The sequence below is a fragment of the Siniperca chuatsi genome, linkage group LG10 (genome assembly GCF_020085105.1).
Source record: "Siniperca chuatsi isolate FFG_IHB_CAS linkage group LG10, ASM2008510v1, whole genome shotgun sequence".
NCBI lineage: Eukaryota > Metazoa > Chordata > Actinopteri > Centrarchiformes > Sinipercidae > Siniperca > Siniperca chuatsi.
Window position 1 is genome coordinate 4,019,016 of NC_058051.1, and position 20,867 is coordinate 4,039,882.

Here is a 20,867-nt window from a genome sequence, read left to right on the forward strand (position 1 = left end):
TATGAAACACAGATATAGCCCTGAGCTCATCTTACCTGTAAATCATGCCAGTGGCATAAGACATGCTGTCCTTGAGTGAAACATGGTTCATCCTAAGGAAATCCTCCAGGTTTTTGTGCTGAGCAGCTGCACGAACCTCTCTCAGGCGCTGAAACTCTGCTAACTGGCGAGTGCGCTGCTGCCTTTCTTCCTGCTCCAGTGCTTGCTCTGACAAGAAACAGCTCAGGCCACTGTGCACACTCTCACTCATGGATGACAGGGACAGTATCTTGCCTCCAGACCCGCCACTTCCGCTGCTGATGCTACTGCTTCGACATATCCCGCTGCTGTCTCGACTGCCAGGTGGCACCCCTCCACTGCACCCAGGCTTGGGCATCTAGAAGTTGATGATGAAACAAAATCTGGTGTCACAATCAAACAGGAGTGTGATAGAGCCATGCCTATAAATACCACCTCCACCAATGTGAGTGGGCCGGTCAATAATCAGGACATCATCAACTCTTCTCAACCCTTCCCACTTCCCATGTGCATCATGGTTTGTAACATCATCACAGTTGGCTTATATGGTCTCTGCTCTGCCTCTGCTGTCTGCATTATTGAACTACAAACACTGAATCATTTATGGGTGAGTTAAGTATTACATGTGGAGGACTGATGTGCTTTGCTGTTTGTCTGTGCAGATGATAAGACGAACATGCACACATGCACGTGACAATGTTGTTTAAAACCGTGCAAGATCCATACTCACACACTAGGTGCCTGGGTAGACATCTGTGGAATTGTGGCATGCATGAGGATAATTCACTTTGGGGAGACATAGCACTGTTGGCTGAAGGAAGAATTGAAAGACAAGATGATCTTTTGAGAACTGACAGTCTCACAGTTAACTTCAATGTAACACTGATGGTGTTGAATTAGAAACACAATAGGCAAACAGTAGCAATAGTTGTTATGGTGAAGGCTGATTAGATACTCCATCTGCCTTGGGAAGTGTTGTTTTATTGTCAGGGACTGTACAAATATTATTAGGTGGGGAGGGGGGGCTCAGGAAAAAGGGTGGGTTATGTGATTTTTCTTTCTGCTGAAGGGTAACAGTCTTAACCTTTTCTCATCCCGCGTTTATATTTTATTTAATTCTTCTCTTGTGAGATTTATTTTTAAAAATGAAAATGTTAAATCAAAAACATTGGCTTTTGTGTGCACCACAGGTAATAAAGGTGCGCTTTGGCCATATGCAGAGGAAAAGATTCCTCCAGGCTTTATTTTTCTCAATCAAAATCAATTTTTGAGGGGTCTCAAAAATTAAGCTAATTATTTTCTATTTATCTGAAGCATGATCAACCCCAATTCTGATGAACATTTTGGATCTTTATTAATGAAAAGAATTAGACATTCTGAAAGCTGGCCTCTAAGTCATAAACCCGCCCTGTCCAGAGAACTGATAAGCTTTCTCCCAGTAATTTCCTCTGTCCCATGACCTTTGCCGGACTCGAGGCCACTAATTGAAAGTTGAATGACAATCTCTCGATTTAAGGCAGGTCTGCTTGTTAAACTAATCCAATGTCCTGTTGAGATACAAGTCACACTATAGTGCAAGACTCAGAAAGGAATGTTGAGTGCCAGTTGAGAGTGAAACTAAGCCAGTTCAATGGACCATACACTGGACTTCATCAATGAGTCCTAAAACTTTAAGACTTAAGAGAACAGATAAATGACTTTGCCATACAGAATCAAAATGTATTAACTAATATGTTATGTTTAATTGACAGTATAAAAAGACAAAGAACAATGAACACTGAAATCACAAGGACTCTTTCTTTATATGAACAATGAAGTGTGTATGATATTGTTTACAAAGTGGGATACAGTTTCATTATTGTAAGTCCTTGCTTGCAACCCCAATGACAAAAGATGTTTTCAACTGATTTCTTGTTGCCTTAACCTTAGTATTAATCAATTAAACATGCCTAAGGTTACATTATGTTACATATTAGCCTATTATGATGTACTATGATAGCCTTATTCTGTCCTCACTCCACTTGTCATAGCCTCCATGATGTGTTTATCCCCCCAACCCTCTGAGAGAAGAGACAAGCAGGACATTTAACTTGTGTGATTTTATTTTACTATTTCATTTACTGTTACTGATATATGTATAGTGTTGGAAAACATATTACCATGTACGGCACTTATTAAGTGGATAATATCCCATTTTATTCATTAAAGTGTCTAGTACCTTCCAACAACTGATTAGACTAAGTTTTAACATTGGAGAGTTAAACTTATAGCCATAAAACATTATTAATTCATTAGAGAGAATTATGATAAGATAGGGTGGAAGTGGAGTGAAGTTTCGCGCCTTGAACACAAACAGCCCCTCCCCCTCTTAGAGAAGACTTAAAGACAAGAGAAAATGTCTTGTCCACTCTGTTACGTCTTACGCACTTCAAGACCTTATCATCAGTAGACCTCTGACAGAAAAGGATGACAACTGCAGGAGACCAGATCACTCCCCGGGACAGAGTTTCACGCTGAATCCCGAGCCTCACCAAAGATGGAGAAGGCCGACTTGAAGCCTTCAAGGAACCTGTTCCAGCTCTGGGTCTAACACAAAGAACTTGGAAAGAAAGAAGATTAAAGATGAATTACGAGATTAAAGAAGTTGCTACATCCAGTTGTATCACCTGAGTCCTAACGAGGGCTGTAACGAACTTAAAACTCAGTCAACAACTGGTAAACGCTCACATTGCCATCACAACCAAACGTCATCACCCTGATTATGGAAGGAGAGGCAGCCGACTCCGCGGGACTGACAGCGCATCCGGAAACATGGAACTCTGGGGAGTTTCATCCGGAACTGATGGCCCACCTCTCCCCTCCAGGGCAACGCCTGCCTTGCTCAGCCAAAACTCGGGGGAAACAACAGATACTTTTCCTGTGATATTGGGGTTTGATGTTTTAGCTTAAAAAGATAATTAAGAAACGTTAGATCAAAATTAGGATCTCCCATCAACATTGGTATGATAGCTAAATTAAACTAAACTATTAAAAGTTTATCCACATAGTGGTCTCCTGTGTTTACACAAGTTAATAACGCTAGCCAAAATAATCATTCACTGCATCATCTGGTGTCAAATGGTCATTCATTCACTTATTAATCATTCATCACTGTGTTCATATCATTCATTTGTGGTTGCATTTATCTGTTCATTTGTGTGTCTAGTAGTTATAGTTGTGTGTATGTAGTTAGTATATATAGTATAGTACATTTAGAAAATGTTGGTTATTGTGTGTTTGTGTGTATGAAATATTCTAGTCACTGTCCCGAGACAAGTCTCACTCAGATAGAGACTAAATTGATTATTAATTCATTTATTAATTATTATAAATGACTATCAAGATTTTCTCCTGTTAAATGAGTGGTGCCCCATGTTAAAATGTAACGTAAGTTAGATTCTGGTATTTAATATGAACGCTGATTTAATTCAGATAGCCAGAAGTGAGTGTAAATCTGCTCCTTCCTCTCAGCAAAATTAAGGTAATTCGATATAATCAGTTGAATGTATTTAAAACTTTAATTTGCTACATATCTTTACTGTGAAGTTACATGCATGTTGGATTGTTGACAGAAAATGTGACTTACTGTAAACACATAGCTATACATCAGCTGTGTGTCTGGTGCCATTTTCTGGTGCCACAACTGCTGGCATCCTGGCGCTGCTGGTTATAGTTGAGCAAACCATAAATTAAACAAACAAATACAAAATTAGAGATTTGCTAGTTAGAAAAGCCCCAAAGTCAGTTACGTGACATGTCGGAAGATTTAAATAAATAATGAAGGTATCCACACTATGCCAGCTGTGCATAATGCACACAGTTTCGGAGAGGTCTGAGTAGGCACCTCTGTCAATGAGTTGGTCTGAGCAGGTGGAAACACAAGTGAACATAATTAATCAAAAAAACATAGAGGGTGATTCTGCCTCTGCAATCTGCACATATCACTGCATTTTTTGTATGTATTTATTTTCATTATTTATTAATTCATTGTGCGCCTCTACAGTACCCTGATGCCCTGAGATTTTGGCAGTACTGCCCAGCAATAGCTCTGAGCCTGTTTGATTACAACTTAAGTTGTATATTAATGGGACGGATCCAGAACTGATTTAGAGATCATTGCAGGACTGGCACTGAGCCTTGTGGGTATGGGTTTGCAAATGTGTCCAAAAAGAAGTTAAATGACCTGGCCACTGGGGGTGGGGGTCCCACAGCATAACGATACACCTTCAAGCTTTAAGCTGAGTATACACACATATAAATCTGAGTGAGACGTATAACCAGACATCATGTCCCTGAGAGGTGACAACACAAAGGTCGAGATGGTAGACCATGAAGCAGCCAGGCAATGTCTTGCAAATTGCACCACACAACCAATGAGCTAGTCACTGAGCTATTGCATGATGTTGCAACATGATCCATGGCACATGAAGATTTCCTAAAAACCTTTTGCAATTAACATAGAAGCTGAGCACACAAACAGAAAGCGAAGGTGAGGTACCTTCGCTTTCCCAATTATCCAGTATGAGGGGCAAAATCATTCCCAGGAGAACAACCCTGGACCTGAAAGTGAATGTGATGACTCTACTCTCGTCACACCCTCACTGATATGTAAGCAGAAGGAATGAGCAGACAGAGTACAAAGATCCCCTGCCCTCTAGTTGTGGAAAGGGGCTAAAAAGAGCGTTGTCTAGATGGACAAAATACCCAAGCTCACTTGCTCCAAGGACTCAAGAGGTGGCCCTGAGAGACCGAAAAGCTCTCAGCATGATGAGTTCACTGGCAACTGATATGAAAATGGAACAAAACTTTCTGTACTGCAGCGACTCCAGAAAGTTGATGTGATGAGACAGTTAAGCTGACAGAGCTTCCCAGTCCAGATGCACCACCTCACGTAGAAAACGAGGTGTGCTCCAAAAAGGATCGCTGACATTGCCTCTCCACATGGAGAGTGCTGGAATTTTCTTTTTGGCATGGTTGTTTTTGGTTATTTATCCACCAATTCTTTTGGCAAAAATTATATATAACCACAGTACACTTCTGAAGATAGTGTGAGACAACAATGACAGTGGGAGCGTGTCTGGGCGAAGATGAAAGATAAAACACAGGGGATGACGAGCCCAAGCTTACCGCCCACTCCTGCCCAGTATCCTTCTTGCAGGTGTTCTGTCCTTGGAGTGCAGAATGGATGATCTTTCAGTGATGATCAGATTCCAACAGGACATGGGAGACTGTGGCATCCTCTGTCTAACTGAGACATCACTCACCCACCAGGTACTGGATCAAGTTGTCCAACCATCAGAGTCATTCATTGTTTTACATGTGGATGGAGCAGAGGACTCTGGTGGGTCCAAGGGTGGTGGAGTCTGTCTCGTGACAAACAACAATTGGTGTAATCACAGAGAGTTAAGACCCTGAATGGAGGAAGTTGGCAGCAGAATAGGAGAGCGGAGCTGCTGGAAAATGTCGCTGGGATCAGGGCATCACTGGAGATCTCACTGGAGAAGCATTGAGAGTAATTGCGAATGCATACGGGAAAGATGAGCTTGTCATAGCTCAATTCTCGCATTCTCCATAGTATGTGAAGAGTTAATTTCACCAGGAAATTCGGGTGTAAGTGAAGGCGGAGGATAGTAGTAGATAAAATGACTCACCTTGTGCTGCTTCCTCGTAAGTATGAGGACAGTAACTGAGAGTAAATATACATTTTTATGCTTTGGTGATAAACTCACTTCATCACTGTGGCCTGTCATGGTTTGTGCACAAAGATCGTGGAGACATTTTTTTCCCCTTCTCCAACCCACAAGCTTTTTTATCCTTCCTGGAGGAGTGCCTCTAATCAACACATGTATTACAACTGAAAAATAGCCTGTGCTTCAGTGTAGTAACTGCAAGAAGTTGCTGCTTGGGCTCCTTCAAAGTTGACATGCCCAACAGAACAGGTTGAAGCCCGCTGCACACATGGTCCCGCTCAGTCCTTATAGTGGAGATCTGGAACAGTCTGAGGAAGGTGGCCATCATCGTCTGAATGTAGATTACAAGCCAGGGAAGCAGTGTTGCAGAGGCGGAACCTTGATGAGGTAAACCAGTAGCGACATACCTGAATGCCCTGGTTACCACTCAACAAGGAAAGGAACCAGACCTAAACGCAGGTGAGCTCGTGCACTGAGCTCAGCATCAGTTTCACTTCATTTAAGTTAACAAATAGACACATACAGAAAACTTGTTAGCTGTTAAGCAGCTAACATTACAGTTAGCAGCAAGTGAAGCTATCTGTTCATCAGTTGAGACAGAGCAGCCGGAGGACATCAGAGGGAAAACCAGAAAATATTTTCTCCATAAAATATGATCCAGATCAGATTCCTGGTCGGAGCCAGCTGTAAATCTCCTGGTATGATACTTGTGAGCCGACTGTCTCTCAGTGGCCAGAAGCCACCATTGTGGCAGCAAGGCATGTATAGTCGATCTATACATTCTGATGTCGATCAACCAATAGGTGAAAAGTTAAGCCCATGACACACAGTCCCCCTCATTTGCATGATAAAGCAGAAATGAATACAGAAATGTAAAAAGAAAAGACTGAAATTAATAAGTTTGGGGAAATAAATAGGGGGAAAATGCAAAGGAAAAATAATACATAAATAAATATATTAAAAAATGAATTAATTCATTCATTAATTAATACAAATAAATAAATGAACAAATTAATAAATAAAATGGAAAATTAATTGGGAAAGTAAATAAATATGGGAATTAATACAAATGTAAATAAATACAGAAGCAAATGAAAACAAAAATATCAATGAAAAATATCCATTTTTGTCACATTCTATAAATTATTTAATGCCTAAATTAATTTTAATATTATTTTAGTGCATTTAATGACATTAATTTATTTATTGAGTCATTTATTTTTTGATTTTTGATTTTGCCAGTTCCGGTCCTCCATATATACTATTATATATGATGTTTCTGGATTAATATTACTGCTGGATTAATGTGTATCTTGCATTTTACTGCTGTAGATGTTTACGGTTGAGCTAATTTTAACTGCTTTATATACTGTTGGGTAGTTTAATCTACAGCAATGCATCATATTCTAGATGGATCATCATTTGTTAGTTGCTTCACTGTCCTGTGAGAACCACGGATCTCTAAAAAGTCGACTTTTCATGAGCTCAGAAACACAGCCCTGTTTTATTTAGCTGAAGAAGAATTTTCTCAACCCATAAAGGAATAAAGGAACACTTCATCCTTCAGTTCATCACAAACATTCAAATTCAAAATCACCACATTTGGAGATACATGGTTTTCACTGGACATGAAGGGTATGAAAAGTAACTAAAGCTGTCAAATAATTGTAGTGAACTAAAAAGTACAATAGTTGCCTCTGAGATGTAGTGGAGTAGAAGTATAAAGCGGCATGAAAAGAAAAGACTCAAGTTAAGTAGAGGTACCTCGAATTTGTATGTAACGACAATAGGCTACTTGTGTATGTACTTAGTTACATTCCACCACTGCAGAGCGGACATATTCACAGTAGACAAATCATCTCTAGTACGTACAGCCAAACTAGCAGTAGCAGATTCACATACAGTAACTTCCATCTTAGTAATAGCAAGAATGTTATGTTTGAACTGGTGCATGTAGACTGCTTTTGTTTAACGATCTGTGATATTGTAATGGGTTAAAACATATAATTTTGTTAGCCTGTAGCTGCTAGCTTAGTTCAATTAGCTAGTCACATAGGTACGTTACGTGCCCATGCTGCCTATTAGCCTGCATGACATTGTGCATCTTCTTCTTCTTCTTTTCCTTTCAGCTGTTCCCTTTCAAGGGTCGCCACAGCGAATCATGTGCCTCCATCTAACCCTGTCCTCTGCATCCTCTTCACTCACACCAATTAACTTCATGTCCTCTCTCACTACATCCATAAATCTCCTCTTTGGTCTTCCTCTAGACCTCCTGCCTGGCAGCTCCAACCTCAGCATCCTTCTACCAATATATTCACAGTCTCTCCTCTGAACATGTCCAAACCAGCCTCTCTGACTTTATCTCCGAAACATCTAACATGAGCTGTCCTTCGGATGTCCTCATTCCTGATCCTGTCCGTCCTCATCACTCCCAAAGAGAACCTCAACATCTTAAGCTCTGCTACCTCCAGCTCTGCCTCTTGTCTTTTCTTCAGTGCCACTGTCTCTAAGCTGAACAACATCGCTGGTCTCACCACCGTCTTGTAGCTACTATTTTACAGGACAATTTGTGTTCAATGATCTAACGTTTATGTTATATTTGTTATGTGCTGTATTATTTATCAGTCTGTAGCCAGCTTAACATTAGTTACAGTTGGTCACTTTCTCGTCTTAGGTGTCACCAACCGAAATGAGCTTTGTGAATAATAGCCCAGGTAGGTTATTAGCTCATTTCTTCAAATTCATTCATTTGGTCATGGTGTTGCCATTGTGGGAAATAAGAGATAAGAGAGATGCAGTATTGTACAGCTTGTGCATGACTGGAATCAATTGTTAATAACATTTATGCTTTGCTCTGTATGATCACATTACAATGTTATGCACCTTAATATAAGCACATTATGATTTTAAAAGTGATAGATGAAATGTCTTGTAGCTGTTGACAGACTTAAGAATTTCTGTCAGTTCAGGTGTAAGTATTGTAGTGGAGATTCGAAGTACATCACAGAGGTGACAGTCATCTTGGACCTCTGCTCTTGTTCAGTGTCATAAGCAGAGGGCGATTTGAGGGGGGACGCCATCCCCCGTGTTAGCAAAATGACCCAAATCCGTCCCCCTTGTTAACCTGCTCAAAAGATGCTCTGTGCTTTGTCTCGTAGTGGCACTTCACATTGCCGCTTTTAATAATCGCCACAGTCTCAGAACATATGAGACATAGTGGTTTTGAACTGCCTGTGGGAAGATTTAACATGTAAGAGTCCATTCTGGATTAAAAGCTGGATTACTCTCCCTGTGTGTGTTCCTCACTCACTGACTCGACTCGCGGACCGCTAAACCAGTGCCATAAAGGCTAGGATAGCTGCACTGGTTAAAATAGAAACACTCCGTCAAAATTTAATAATTCTCAATAATTTATCGATATTCTCTACAGCAGGCCAGGTCAGAAATAAACAGAGCTCCCATTGGGCATTGCATTTCAGTAAGCTCCAACTGTACATCCTCTTGTACTCCTTCCACGTCAAACCGAAGTGGAGCAAAAATATTGTGGCCATCAGGTCAAGTCAAATCAAGTCAAATATATACCACAATTTAAAAACAACCCACGGTATACCAAAGTGCTTTACACAGTAAAAGGAAAAAAGTACAATAATTGACAAAATGACACTATGACAAAGACACTTACTAACATACTTAAAACACATTTGAAAGCCAAGTGGGTTTTTAGCCTGTATTTAAACCATTTGATGGTGGGGGCTGATTGAACATGTAGAGGGAGGCAGTTCCACAATTTGGGCCCGGCTACAGAAAAGGCGCGGCCACCTTTTCGCCTCGAATGGCTATCTGGGATGGAAAGCAGCAGCTTATCAGATGACGTAAGTGTTGTAGGAGGACAGTAAGGATGTAAAAGGTCCCTGAGATATGCTGGAGCTAGCCCATTCAAAGCTTTAAAATTGAAAAGTTAGTTGTAGTCAACTATAAATTTCACTGGGAACCAGTGCAATGACGTTAAAAAAATTATTTGAATGATTTTTTAGATTTTGTTAGCAGACGTGCGGCCACATTTTGTTGAAGGCTGACTCCAAAACATAGTGTGTCGCAATAATCCAGGCGAGAAGAAATAAAAGCATGGATTATTGTCTCAAAATCTCTATGAAAACAGATTAAAAATATATATACATAATTTCGTTTTGAGTTAAAAAGGATTGAAGTTGCTGGAAGACAACCTTTTCAAGTATCTCAGAAAGGAACGGAGGTTTTGAAATTGGTCTATGGTTGTTTGGATCTGTGCAGTCAAGGTGAGGGTTTTAATGAGTGGTTGCACGATTGCATATTTAAAAAGTGCTGGAACTTGGCCAGAAATGAGAGAGCTATATAATAGTCTAAAAAAAGGAGGGACATACAGTGTCAAATCCCTCTTCACTCATTTGGTGGCTGTAACAAAACTGGGCCAAAAGTATTAGTATAAGATTAGCATTTAAACTAGACTATAGAGCAGCAAGTGGCTACAGCACCAACAAAATTAATAGTGGCATTTCTTTCTTCATTAATTACTTTTGTAACAAAGTTTTGCAAGGCAAGGCAACTTTATTTGTATAGCACGTTTCTTACACTGAGGCAATTCAAAGTGCTTTACAGAATAAAAAATACAGTAACGGTAAAACAGTTTACAATTAAAAAATGCAAAAGTACAGACAAGAGATCCGCAAGATAAAAGTTAGAAAGACATTAAGAATTAAAAAGTGAAAGTGAAAGATACATTAAAAACACACATAAAAAACACATTTACAAGAAAATAAGGAAATATATATATAGCTAAATATTACAGTGCAGATGAGTGTTACCCAGGATTTCTAAAGCACAGCAAACAGAAACGTTTTAAGCCCTGATTAAAAGTATTGTATTAAAAAACCTAAGATTTTCTGGAAGTTTATTCCAGGCATGAGTAGCATAAAAACAAAAAGCTGCTTCTCCATGCTTTGTTCTGACCCTGGGAACAGACCGGCATCTGAAGACCTAAGAGGTCTGGCAGATTCATAACAATGAAGAAGATCATAAATGTATTTTGGTCCTAACCCATTGAGTGCTTTATAAACAAGCAACAGAATTTTGGCAAGTATGAGAAAGTGAAGTTAAACCATTCAGTGGTATGCTCCCAGAGAGAAAATTTTGTAGAAATATTTGTCAAAAAATAGTGTATTCTTGTCACTTTCCCAATAATCTGACTAAAAACACAAGGAGAAATCATTTAGCTAGGCGTAACATTTAAGCAGCAAAACGAAAAACTGTAGTTACAAACTTGACGAGACAGAGGAAACTCTCCAGAGGAAACAGAATTAAACTTTTAGCTTCTGAAATACATGTTTTTAGACAGCTCTGATGGAGCTCAAGATTTATCAGGAGGACGGCTGCTTTAAAAAACAATGTCACTGTATGAACCTGGACTGTGGTGTGTGTGACCTTTTGGATGTGTAGAAGAACACAGAACATTAATTAAAATTAGATCCTGAACTGTCAGCGTGTCGGGAGATTTAAATAATCAATGAAGTTAAGCTGCTGTGCCTTGTGTGTAAATGTACACAGCGTCTCTCGTAATGGGGAGAGCTTCACCCTATTTCACCAACCCCTCCGCTATTAATCAGAATGTTCGTTTTAATGATCTGAGGATTACTTATATAACAGTCATATGCGATCCGGCCATCAAGCCTCCTCTGCTTCTGGTTGTTGTAGAATAGATTATTTTCAGTAAACGTCAGTATCCACAGTCAGAACACTTGAGAATCAGTAAGAAGGAAGAAAGAAATAGCAAGGGCATAGTAGACTAGAGAAGAACAGGACTTAGACTATCAGAGGGTGGCTGGTAGTCTACATTTTACCACAGTTATTGACATGCTTGTATAGAAGTGAGGGGGCACAGTGAATGAAGTGGGGGGGCACTGCCCCTTGGTGCCTCCTTGAGGAGCCGATTCTGTCTGAAAGGTCTGAACTAATCATCAGGACAAAATAATTTAGTTAGTTGGCATATATCTCTAATGAAACCAGTGCAGAAAGCTAAATAATCTCATCCTGTTTACCAAACCCAGATTAGTGCATGCATGTGGAGAAAAGTGGAGACACTTCCACTGTCTCATATGAGCGTGCCCAACATGGGTTGAATGTGCATCGGTAGATCCATGTATACGCTTGTCTCCTGTATGAAACCGCTGTATGCTCACTGCCATGCTTTATTACAAACTGTGATGAACTGGTGATGGGCCACATCTCACTCCCACATCACCTCCTTGCAATTTCTATGCTAGACTTTAGTGCTGCTTTGACATAGGCTACAGATGTTGGAGCATAGGTCTGCTGTTGTGGTGTAAAACATTTTAAAATTGGTGTAAAATGTTGTTAATAACTATTAAATATGAATTATCCTGGTCATTCAAATAAATGCAAAAACCGAGAGTCACACAGCATTTAGTGTGACGTCATTATATAGACTGACTTTCTCTCAGCACCCCCAACTCTGACTGACTTCCAGTGTCCCTGTATGTGAGACTGCGAAAATACATTTGAATGATGGTATTTATTGCAAAGAGACACTGCAATAAATATTCATAAGCTCATAAACCCATACATTACAATACAGCTGTATATTACCTTTACATTTCCATGAAATTCAACCTTTTTTATGTCCTCACACATGCAAATAAATCAGAGTACAATCTCTACTCTCTCCATTTTCCTAATCTGCTAGAGCGCTTATACCAGAATATCCCCAGCCATTCAATAATTTAAGACCCTCTTTCCACATCCTGATGACGAAGATGGAACATATCTAACACTTTCACTGAGACTGAACGGAAAAACAGCGGTGTCTCAAGAAAGAGAAGGACAAGAGAAAAAACATTAGAGAACCAGATATCGAACTATCTTTCATGGTTCCGTATAGTACTCAAGACATGGGCAGCATATCCATGCAACATCAATCCTTTTATCCAATTATCAATCAATCCATCCTAAAGACTATTACCCACTTACCCGAGAGGCTGGCGTTCGGCCGATGTAGGGGTTCTGGACTACACTGCTCATGATAGCGCTTGGTGATGGCCAGATGTGGCAGTATGTGTTTTACTCAGCCTAATGCCAAGCAGAGTGGCTTCTGGATTGCTTTAAAAGTAGTTGGTGGAGAAGTTAATATGGCTTTCCACTCCCTCCTACATCGTCACATGGCACACAAAGGGCCCTATCAGCAACCCTGTCTGCACTGCAGAGGCCAGAAAATAATCTCACAAGTAAATTATTTATCTTGGAACTAAAACTAGCATCTGCACTAAAAGCTTGTGATTATCTGTTATAGCAGAAAGCATGCTAAAAGCAAAAGACATTTCGATGTTTTTCTCTCTTTCAGACAAAGTCTCTGTATTTATTAAAAGGATAACTACTACTACTACCACCATGGGGGTAGATTTGGACATGTCCCTACCAATGTCAGTGTGGGCTGAATTGTCCCAACCAATATTTCTAACAATCTCAAACGATCTTCTGTTTTGAACTCCTCCTAGGGTTAAATGGTAACATCTATGCAGAGTTGCCAGGTTTGTGTGTTTTGTGCAAAAAGGAGGCTACTTTGATGGAGAGTGACAGCGAGACATGAGATGATATCTCAACTGATGATCCGTCAACCTTCAGGCTGTACTACGCATTGTCAGCTAGCTGTTCTAGATACAATCAGGTTATTCATTCTCACTGACTTCAATGCAGTACCTGTAAAACTTATCATTATGAATTATTGTGCTAGAGATCACTATGCCATAGTGAGTATGGAAAAGGGTGAGCAATTTGGGGTGTTTTGTGCCTTTAGATAGGATATACTTTTCATCTCCAGACATACTTAGCAGCATCCTTACAATCATTCATAGATTAAAATACATTTAAAAAGCCAAAGTTCATACATACAACAGTAAAAACCATAAAATAAAATAAAACCAGTAAAACCGGAATACTGCACAAGTATTACACATTGCAATTACTACAAATTACTGTGACCATGTAAGGTTCCACCAATACAGCATCTAACTGCTGCTATTTACTACCAAGTCGACAGTAGACTTCCACCTGAAAAATCTGGTCTACTTAGCAATTGGGGTCTTGCTTCCTCATTATAACAAGTAGTTTAGTAGTAGTTCTCTTCACTGAGAAATATGTCTTTAGTGACCCCCAAATCATGCCAAGAGAAAATCCCTCCTTTTGGGTGAACAATGCTGGGGAGTGTCTGCCATTTTCTGGCCAGATTTGTTTGGATACAGAGCACAGGATGAAGGACCCAAATGCAGACAAATAGGCAGGCAGGTGCAGACTTTAATTGAAAGAATGATGATACTCTGGCTTACAGGCAACGGCAGCAGAAGGTTCAAACAGAAGTAGCAGATAATCAGGTAATCAACAGATGAACAGGAATGGGGCAGGGACAAGGTACAGGCACAGAAACAGGTTCAGGTACAGGTAGTGGCTAGAATGCACAGCAACATTGATGATCTGGCAGGGATCCGGTGGAAATGGGCTGGTATAAATACTGAGTGGGTGATTGGGGAATGGGGACAGGTGAGCAGGTGGCAGTCAGATGACTGGGATCTGTGAGAAAGTCTGAGGACATCCAGTGGATGGATGGAAAATGGCAATGACTGGGAAGCTTCATAGAAATGCAAGGGCCTGGGGGAGTGTTACAGAAAAATGGCATAAACCTATGCGCGCTGCCCTACAGCTCCTCAGTGCGGAGGAAGAACTGATCTGTTTATGGTTATTAAAAAGACAAAAGCGATGCAAGAGGAGATGGTCTGTCTGTAAAATTGATTTCAAAATACTACTGTTGTTTTATAAAGCACTGAATGGTACATTTCTGATCTTCTGCTACGTTATGAACCATCCCGACCTCTCAAAACTAAAACTACATGGATTCAGTTCAGTTTTTATGCACCACGTATCTGGAACAAACTCCCAGAAAACTGCAGGTCTGCTGAAACTCTTAGTTCTTTTAAATCAAGGCTGAAGACTTTTCTGTTTACCGCTGCCTTTTATTTAATCAAATAATGATTCATTTCTTACACTGCACTGTAAGTTTTACTGTCCTGTTTTATCTTGTTTTTATTTTCTACCTAACTCTTTATAAGTGTATTTAAATGTATTTTTATGTTGCCCAATGTTGCTTATATGTAAGCACTTTGAATTGCCTTGTTGTTGAAATGTGCTATACAAAAAAACATGCCTTGCCTTGTAAAGCCATCTTGTGCTCTCGATGAAAAAATGCTCTTCCATTTTTCTGCGTGCCGTTTTGATGAGCTAAATAAAAAGGTTTTATTTATGCTGTTGTGGCTGCATAAATACGAGTAGCCCATAATTGCTAAAGTTAGACTAAATTAAATCGCCATATCATCCAAATGTTTATTACTTTTTAAATGTTTATTATTTTTAGTATAATTCGATTTAATTCAGCTAACAGGTCAATCTGCAATTGCGTTCTCACTTCTTTATATGCAGGCAATGTTTATATTCTAAATGTACTGGTGTAATATGTTTTTCTAGGCTGCAATCTTCATAATTTAGTACTTAAGTAGTATTAATGTTTGTGAATGTGGTGCAAAGTTTCTGCCACCAGGTGGTGCCTTTGAGTAAGTCTGGCAAGTTTTGAAGCAGAAGTATTAGAAGAAGAACAATTCCTATTGCAGTTTGGTTTGTAGCATGGGTTTGTAGTACTAGGATAGTATTTCAGCAGCAGAGAAAATTTGCTGGTGGATTATAGCTAACGAGCTCCCTTGTTTTTGTTGTAAAGTGGAGAAATAAAATCACTGCAAGTTAAACCACGTCCCTGAAAAAAGGTTCACACAGACAGAGAAAAGGAGTTTTGTCCTACTTCTCAATTTCTTTACAACTCCTTAACTGAAATTCCACTCAGTATTTAGCATGTGGTCTATGTCTGCTTTTAAGGCACCCCTGTCTTTTCAATATTAGTGAGAGATGCACACAAAGTGTTACAAAGTCATCCAGGAGGTCTACCTACCCTACACAGCAAAATGGACGGTGGGTAACACGGGAGGACATGCAGACTCCACCCAGAGAGATTGTGTGAACGAATCGAACCCACGAATTGGTATCATCGTGCGTATGCTACCTACCCTATATCAAATGATGCAGCGTACTCTATTGGTATCATCAACGTATGCTTTACATATCAAATGATGTAGTGCTTACGTAAAAACGTAAGACTAGGGCCCCGTCGCTGCAAAGTCACAAAACAACTTTGTGGATACGTTACAATTACGTCCCAAAAATTTTACATTTGATAAGGTAATATAATAACCTTACCCCAACGTCGTGATTACGTCGGCAGACAGTCATCACACAACGTTGTGAATCCTCCGTCATAACGTTATAGATTTACACTGCTGAGACGTTGTTCACACTTCCTTATGACTTTATTTACCTTTCTTCAACATTGCTGATTGGTCACTGACTTACTAAACTCTGACCATACATTTAGATTTTGTGTATTAAAAAAGGCATATCATGGTGTTGCAGTTCAATCTCTATACTATCCTACCAATGAAATGCCATTGCTTCTGTAATTCATGACCTCAAAATGTATTTTCAACGACACTCAGTGCAGCAGTAAAAAAAATACATGTATCAAACACCCAAAACTGCTTGTCAATAAAATATACATTGTCTTGCACTGTTGTAGTTTCAGGACAGTAATAACCGTAGACCATTGATTTCAACATTATTAGTGTATATTATTTTAGAGGATGACTGCAGGCATTAACAAGTTAAATTTAAGGGTTTTCTAGACATTTTAAATGCTTCTTAGGATAACATTGTAGACAGTTTTCCACAGGGCACCCCAATAGCTCACCTGGTAGAGTGCATGCTATGTCAAGACTGAGTCCTTACTGCAGCCCTTTGCCCATGTTATCCCTTGTCTCTGTCTAAAAAGGAAAAGTCGCACACTCTGGCTCCATATGCATTTCTCTTTTATTCAAATGATGTTTCGGCCCTTAAGCCTTCTTCATGATTAACAATCAATCCCCTCTCTCTCCCCCATGCCTTTCCTGTCTCTCTCTACTGTGACTATGAAATAAAGTAGAAATGCCGAGAAAAAAAAGAAGAGAAAAAAAGAAAGTTTACCACAGAAGTAAGCACATGCAAGCTGTACTCTTAGCTACTTGACATTTTCACAATGATCTAAAACGACAACATTGACATTTGTCCAAATATTTATTTTGGTCCAAGAAAAGGACACATAGCGGACTTTTGCCATCCAAATACAAACATATTGTAACAACAGATACATACACCATGACATATTCAATGTATGACATGTCATGACAGTCATAATGCATTAGACAATTCTATGAACAAAAATACATTTAAGACAATTGAAAACTTTTAAGGGCTTAAAACATCCTTAAAGACATGTCACTTATTAATTTTACATGTTACTTAAGATTCAAAAATGCTTTGTACTATACAGTTCCAAATCACACTGCCCAAATTCACAGGCCTCAGGTGCATTGTTCTACTTGGAATACAGTCACTCTTGTCTCAGGCATGTCTTTAGTGGGGAAGGCTGGACCTCGGGTTCTTCACTGGGCCAACAGTCATTTGGCCATGTGTGGGAGCTGAAAGGATATAAAATTGGACCAAGTAAGAAAAATAGAGTATCACACAGCAGGCTTATTGGAAATATGAGCAAAAATGGCTAATAGCAACAGATTTGTTGAGTCTGATAGCTGGTAATAAGCACAAAATCAACAGCGATGTAGAGACTGACAACAGGCAATGAGCATAATTCAGCATAATGTTGCTGAATGTTGGTGTTACTGTAACACATAAACACTTAACCAGTGTTTCTGACTGACATGAGGGTGAGCAGATGACAACATTTTCAGTTTTGGGTGATATACTCCTTTAAGTTAATTTTTAAGAATACAGCAGTCACTCACCTTTGACTCCAATATGATTTTGGAATGGATTTTGCTTCTACCCCTTCAAGAAAAATGTTTGCAGTCATCAACAACCTTGCAACAGATGAAATTTGTTTTAGTGATTCAGCAACTGGCAATGTAAATCTAACATTTTTGAGAGAAATGTACTTGGTTGAACTTGCAGTAACTTAACCTTTTTTATTCCAAGTAATGTTCAAGCAACTTGGAAAAAATCAATCACCAAATAAACTCCCATTAGGTATGATCTCTGTTTTAACAAGGGAAGTCAAAACACATCAAGTGCAACATTGTACTGAATTTCTGTAGCAACAACAAGAACTACAAACAAGTGATTTCAAACTTAACATTATAATATTTCATCTTACAAGACTCCAAGACAAGACTTACAAGATTACATACAGAACTTTTTAGTCCATTTAAAAAACAATTCCCAACACCAAGGATGAAGAGTCCAGCAACATTTCTGGAATAAAAGATGGTTAAAGTTCCCCATCTGAAGGAGAGATGGACAGAGGAGCTGGAGCTTCTGCAGATACCTAAAGACCGATCCATTGAAATGGCTGAAACGTTCAACTCACATACACATTCACTTTGATTACTATCTAAATATAAAAATACTTTTTAGCTCAGGGTTTGCATTTTAAATTACATGGGGTAAAAAGGCAAAAAAAAAAGTGATATAATTTCATTTGTGTGTTGTGTCAACAAACCCTGAATTCACATGGCATCCTTTTGCCTGGAGGCCATAACTGCCCCTTCATAAAGTCAATAAAGGTAATGGTTTCAATGAATTTGTCATGAACACACACCAAGACAATGAAATAACACAACTTGGTTATTTTGCGAAACAATATGAATTATTTCTTATGTAATATGACATTGTATAATGTCACATTCTTCAGTGGTTTCTTCTCTTTCTTTCCATGTACACCGTAGTTGCACCAAACAGTGTGTGTTGCAATCGCTAACATTACCCGCCGGACTGGTCCTGGGGATGTGGAATGTCATGTGGTGAAGGAACTGGAGCTGGCTCACCTCTACACTTAGCACTAGTTCTGGAACCAAACTCCTGGAGAGGGGCTGGACTCTCTCCTTTTCTAGAGTTGCCCAGGGTGAGAGGTGCCGGGTGGGTATGGGGATACTCACAAACCCCCCCGACTGAGTGCCGCTGTGTTGGAGTTCTCCCTGGAGAATGACAGGGTTGCCTTTATGCGACTGCGAATCACAGAGGGGAAGGCTCTGACTGTTGCATGTGCTTATGCACCGAACAGCTGCTCAGAGTCCCCGGCCTTCTTGGAGTCTCTGGGTGGCATCCTGGAAGGGATTCCATATAGGGACTCTATAGTTCTACTAGCAGACTTCAACGCTCACATGGGCAACGATAGAGAAACCTGGAGGGGGTGATTGGGAGGAACGGCCTTCCTGATCTGAACCAGAGTGGTGTTTTGTTATTGGACTTCTGTACTAGTCATGGATTGGCCATAACAAACACCATACTTGGTGCCAGAACACCTTAGGCCAATGTTGGCCATATGTCTTGGATACTTGGGTGAAGAGAGGAGCAGAGCTGTCAACTGATCACCACTTGGTGGTGAGTTTGATCAGATGGCAGGGGAGGCTGCCAGACAGACCTGGTAAACCCAAACGTGTGGTGAGGGTGAACGGTGAAGCAGCACACAGAAAATGACCTTCATCGCTGGAGCTTGAAATGTAGTGAGGGTTATGCACTCTTTTTCTGGACTTTGGTTCACACTCAACAGAGGATTGCTCCTCAAAGTGCTTCGCCCAGAGCTTAGCTTCCTCATAGTCCTCTGCATGGAAAAATTTGCATGGACAATACTTTTTAGCCATTTTATTTGAAAGAATAAAAATATTCATGATTCATCATGAAAATGTACTGAGTGCAGACCATAGTGGAAGTATAGTTCACCAAAGGAAAAATGGACAAGCCATGGATGACCAAATTAGTGATCTGTTAAAATGCACGGTATAATTACTCTACAATGGATGGAAATAGATTCACTTATTGTTTTCACCCATACACTCCCCACTGGGGTTTCGTAAGGAAGCAGTATGAACTTAGTCAGATGTTCTGATCAAGGTCCTCTGATTGGTGGCCACAAGAAGATCAGTCAAGTGCACTGAGTTACCATGGCTGTTTAAGTTTATACAAACAGTACCAGTCATGCCAGGGAACACTCGAACTCTACAGAGCCTCCAGTCAGGACTTACATATTCCTAATTAGACTTGACTGTCCTTGGGCACAGGAATAACATATGTGACATTCCCCTTAAAGCCTTTTATTTAATCAAAATTGCTTTTTTTCTGGACTCATGTTTGCCTGTTTACTCCTTCCTTCTATGAGAATGTGAGTACCAAAACACTGAGGCGGCCATCTTGAATTTTGCTCAGTAAGCTAATATTGTAGTGTAAATCATGTGTCACTGAATAAAAGAGCAGGCATTTTTACATGTAACCTGATTCTATCCTGTTTTTGCATCTGAGGGAAGGGTTGGGGGGTGGTTGTCAGGCTCATCCCGGCTTAGCTGTGGTAGTTATACTCAGGTCAAATTCAGGCCACACTTCAGCCATGTACGACAGACTCGGCCTAGAACTGTCCCGTACCTCACCCCGAGACTATGCCGGCCATGATCACTCAATATCGGCCCAAGTGTTTTTGTTCTGGCTCGTGCGATACAATTTTGCTGGCTAGTATATAATAATGTGATGAATTTTGTTCTTTTTTTTGTTTATATCATATTGTTTCGGTAATTGTCTCCATGAAGCACAGTTCGAAAGATATTTAAGGTTTGTCAGGGATTTGCTCAGTTTTACAGTGGACTGAACAGCTGCAGAGCTACTGTAGATTTTTGGGATGAATCAAATTACTTACAACTGTAAATAAATTATGCCAAAAAAAATTACATCATGAAAACGGTCTTGTCATTTTTTTTCTGAATTCTCAGTATTTCCATCATGACTCTTGGGTGTATTACCACTATGTGTCATTCGTACTCTTATTGGTTATCGCAATTAATGGTGATAATGAGATGTAGGTACCTAAACACATCACCTACTGCTCTGACTGGCATCCACATTTCCTCATCTGTTGGCTCATCTGTTTTCTGCTTGTTTCTG

General features: G+C 39.8%; 1 protein-coding gene across 4 annotated transcripts in view; it reads right to left on the reverse strand.

Annotated features, from left to right (window-relative positions):
- LOC122882971 (voltage-gated potassium channel subunit beta-2-like) overlaps positions 1-12,889 on the reverse strand; it is a 39,624-nt gene extending 26,735 nt beyond the window's left edge. For 2 of the 4 annotated variants that reach the window (XM_044210979.1, XM_044210976.1), the window contains exons 1-2: positions 12,768-12,889; positions 36-376 (exon numbers count right to left, since the gene is read on the reverse strand). In XM_044210979.1, the coding sequence (XP_044066914.1) occupies positions 36-376; positions 12,768-12,818 (392 nt within the window). In that variant the 5' untranslated portion in view covers positions 12,819-12,889. Of the gene's footprint in view, positions 1-35; positions 377-748; positions 1,753-2,445; positions 3,038-12,767 lie in introns of those variants that run through there. The other 2 variants (XM_044210977.1, XM_044210978.1) reach the window with 2 other exon arrangements.
- Positions 12,890-20,867: the final 7,978 nt, after the last annotated feature.